Raw genomic sequence first — 2,500 nt, 5'->3', positions numbered from 1 at the left:
CACATATGCATTCACACAAACATGTATACACACACACACACACACACACACACACACACACACACACACGCACACACACGTGCAGTCACTGATGAACGGTTATAAAGCTGCAGTAGCCCACTAATCCTGTTAATCAGAGACTATTAGCAAGGTTCTCTGGCTCTCTGTGTCTGTGGTAATGGGAAGACCATCGCCAACTTCAGAAAGCTTCTCAGAACTCAAACAGCCCACTAACTACAAACACCCAACTAACTACATATATTTTACCATTACTAATCCCCAAATAAACAACATTTAGAATCTAATTATTGTTTATTCAGCACACACTCACTACGCTAGGCAAAGCATTCTTGAAGTGGAGTCCCCATATAAGAGCCATCGTTTCTGGCTTCCCACCTCAGCAGCTTTGCGCCTCGGTTCGACGTGGGAGGAGCCTGGCCACACGGAGTGGGAGGAGCCTGGCCGCTAACCTTTCACAGTGACGTAGACGGTCTGGCTGATAGAGAGCTGTGGTTGGATGAGCACACTGCACAGGTACGCCCCCTCATCCATGCCCTTCTGCACGTCACTGAGCTTGAGCGTGCCGTTCTCGTAGACCACCTGACGATGGTTGTCGGGCAGCAGCATGCCGTCTTTGTACCACTTGATGGAGTAGTACGGGTAGCCAATCACACGACAGTTGATGAAGGTGTTGCGGCCGGCCACGGCTGTGATGTTGCGCATGGCCCGAATGCTCGGGGGCCCTGAGGTGGACAGAGGGCAAGAACCAAAAAGATAGAGAGAAGGAGAGAGGGAAGAGTTGTGGTGGGAAGGAAGAAATGAAAGTAAAACAACAACAACAAAAAAAAGTACAAAGATTAAGAAAAAAAAGTGAGGTGAGGTGGGGGGGGGTGAGCAGGAACATGGGTGGGAAGGAGAGATTGTACGGGGGGGGGCAGCGAGGAGAAGTGTGAATCGAAAGGTTTGTTACATGGGGAGGAGGAATAAATGTGGATCAGAAGGCCATAGGAAGAAGGAGGGAGAGAAAGAGTGACAGCAGAGAAAGGATGGATGAGCGGGCGACGGAAGGAAAGAGGGGTTAGACTGCTCTTGGCTTTCAGATGTTTCATGTGTGTGTGTGCACGTGTGTGTTCAGGAGTGTGTACGTCTGTTGTCTCAACCTCCGATATTCTGCCCTGCGATTGGCTGTATGCATCTGTGGGTTTGACTATCAGAACTCTACGATCCTGTTGGTTAGACACACGTCCGTGTGCAGGAGGTTCGACGAAGAGCCTTTTGACAGCTAGCTCATAACCTGTGGCTTTGATGGAAGCAGTTAATGGGAAGTAAACAACAAACCCTTTACATCCCTGCTAGGTTTTGTCGATGGGCTCTGTTTGTGACACCATTTTGACAATCTGCTGCCCCTGTGTATCATGCAGGAACATTGGTCAATTTGCCTGTCAGTCAAAAGGCTCGGACCTGTCAAAGCAGGTGGTTCTTTGATTACTTTGAGTTTTGAATCCTACCAGACTCTAGAAGTCTGGTGTGAGGGACTAACTTGTGTATTCATAAAATAGGTTCCAGCTTAGCCCAATGGCCTGTGACTGATTAACTATAAAACACGCCTTCTGTGTATCAGTGGAATATAACACTAAGGACTCTCCATAATTGTACCAAGAAAATGTTTAACTTCAAACACACAGTGTCAAAGATTCCTTTCCATAAACATTACATGTATAATATGTACAGTACAAGTTCAACACAATAAAATGACATTTCTACCCCAAAAAACACATTTAGAGGATTCAGGATTGGCTGAGAACAGAGACCCTGAGATGGATCCAGCATCAATGAACTGGTGACTGCAGGATACTACAACCTCCATTACAATAACAACCGCTTCATGCTACTGTCAGTTCTCTATACCAACTGTATATCTGTAGGTGCATTACACAAATAATGCATTATACTGTATCTATATAACAGTGAATTACATTAGGAACTGCACCATATTAGAAAATGCATTACAGTAGTATCTGCATTATATTATGAGCTGAGTTATATTAATAGTGTTGTATGAGCAAGCACTAACCTGTAGTCAGTGTTCCATAGTTGAACTTTGCTTTCTTGTAAAATTGACCCAATATGAGATTTGTGAAGGTCCTTCTAAGTCCAAAGGTCACTAGCCTAACTAAATGAGCTGTGGCTAACAGCAGGTAGCCTAGAGGTCTCATTAGCTCAGTACGGAGACCGATTGTGTCTGAGTTACGTTATAAAGGTTAATAATGGCCCCTGAGGACGAGTACCTGGCTGGTTTTGGGGTGGGAAGGCTGACCCTCTGAAGGACTCTGTTCTCAGGACACACGTGAGGATGGAAGGAGAGAGGACACACACGGAGGTCCACGGGATGAAGACCAACACAAAGCAATGAGAACATTTAGAAAGAAAGGAGACTCCCATTGAAGGTGGCACACGTGAGCAGACAAGAGGAGCGAGAGAATCTCAAAATGGAGGAGAG

General features: G+C 45.9%; 1 protein-coding gene across 5 annotated transcripts in view; it reads right to left on the bottom strand.

Moving 5' to 3' along the window:
• dscaml1 (Down syndrome cell adhesion molecule like 1) overlaps nt 1-2,500 on the bottom strand; it is a 112,977-nt gene that overhangs the window by 37,429 nt on the left and 73,048 nt on the right. For all 5 annotated transcript variants that reach the window (XM_076976950.1, XM_076976951.1, XM_076976952.1 and 2 more), the window contains one exon: nt 471-743. In XM_076976950.1, coding sequence (XP_076833065.1) covers nt 471-743 — 273 coding nt within the window. The remainder of the gene's footprint in view (nt 1-470; nt 744-2,500) is intronic.

This window comes from Brachyhypopomus gauderio, chromosome 16 (genome assembly GCF_052324685.1).
Source record: "Brachyhypopomus gauderio isolate BG-103 chromosome 16, BGAUD_0.2, whole genome shotgun sequence".
Classification (NCBI taxonomy): domain Eukaryota; kingdom Metazoa; phylum Chordata; class Actinopteri; order Gymnotiformes; family Hypopomidae; genus Brachyhypopomus; species Brachyhypopomus gauderio.
The sequence above is the reverse complement of the archived record's forward strand: the minus strand, read 5'-3'. Positions and strand labels throughout refer to the sequence as shown.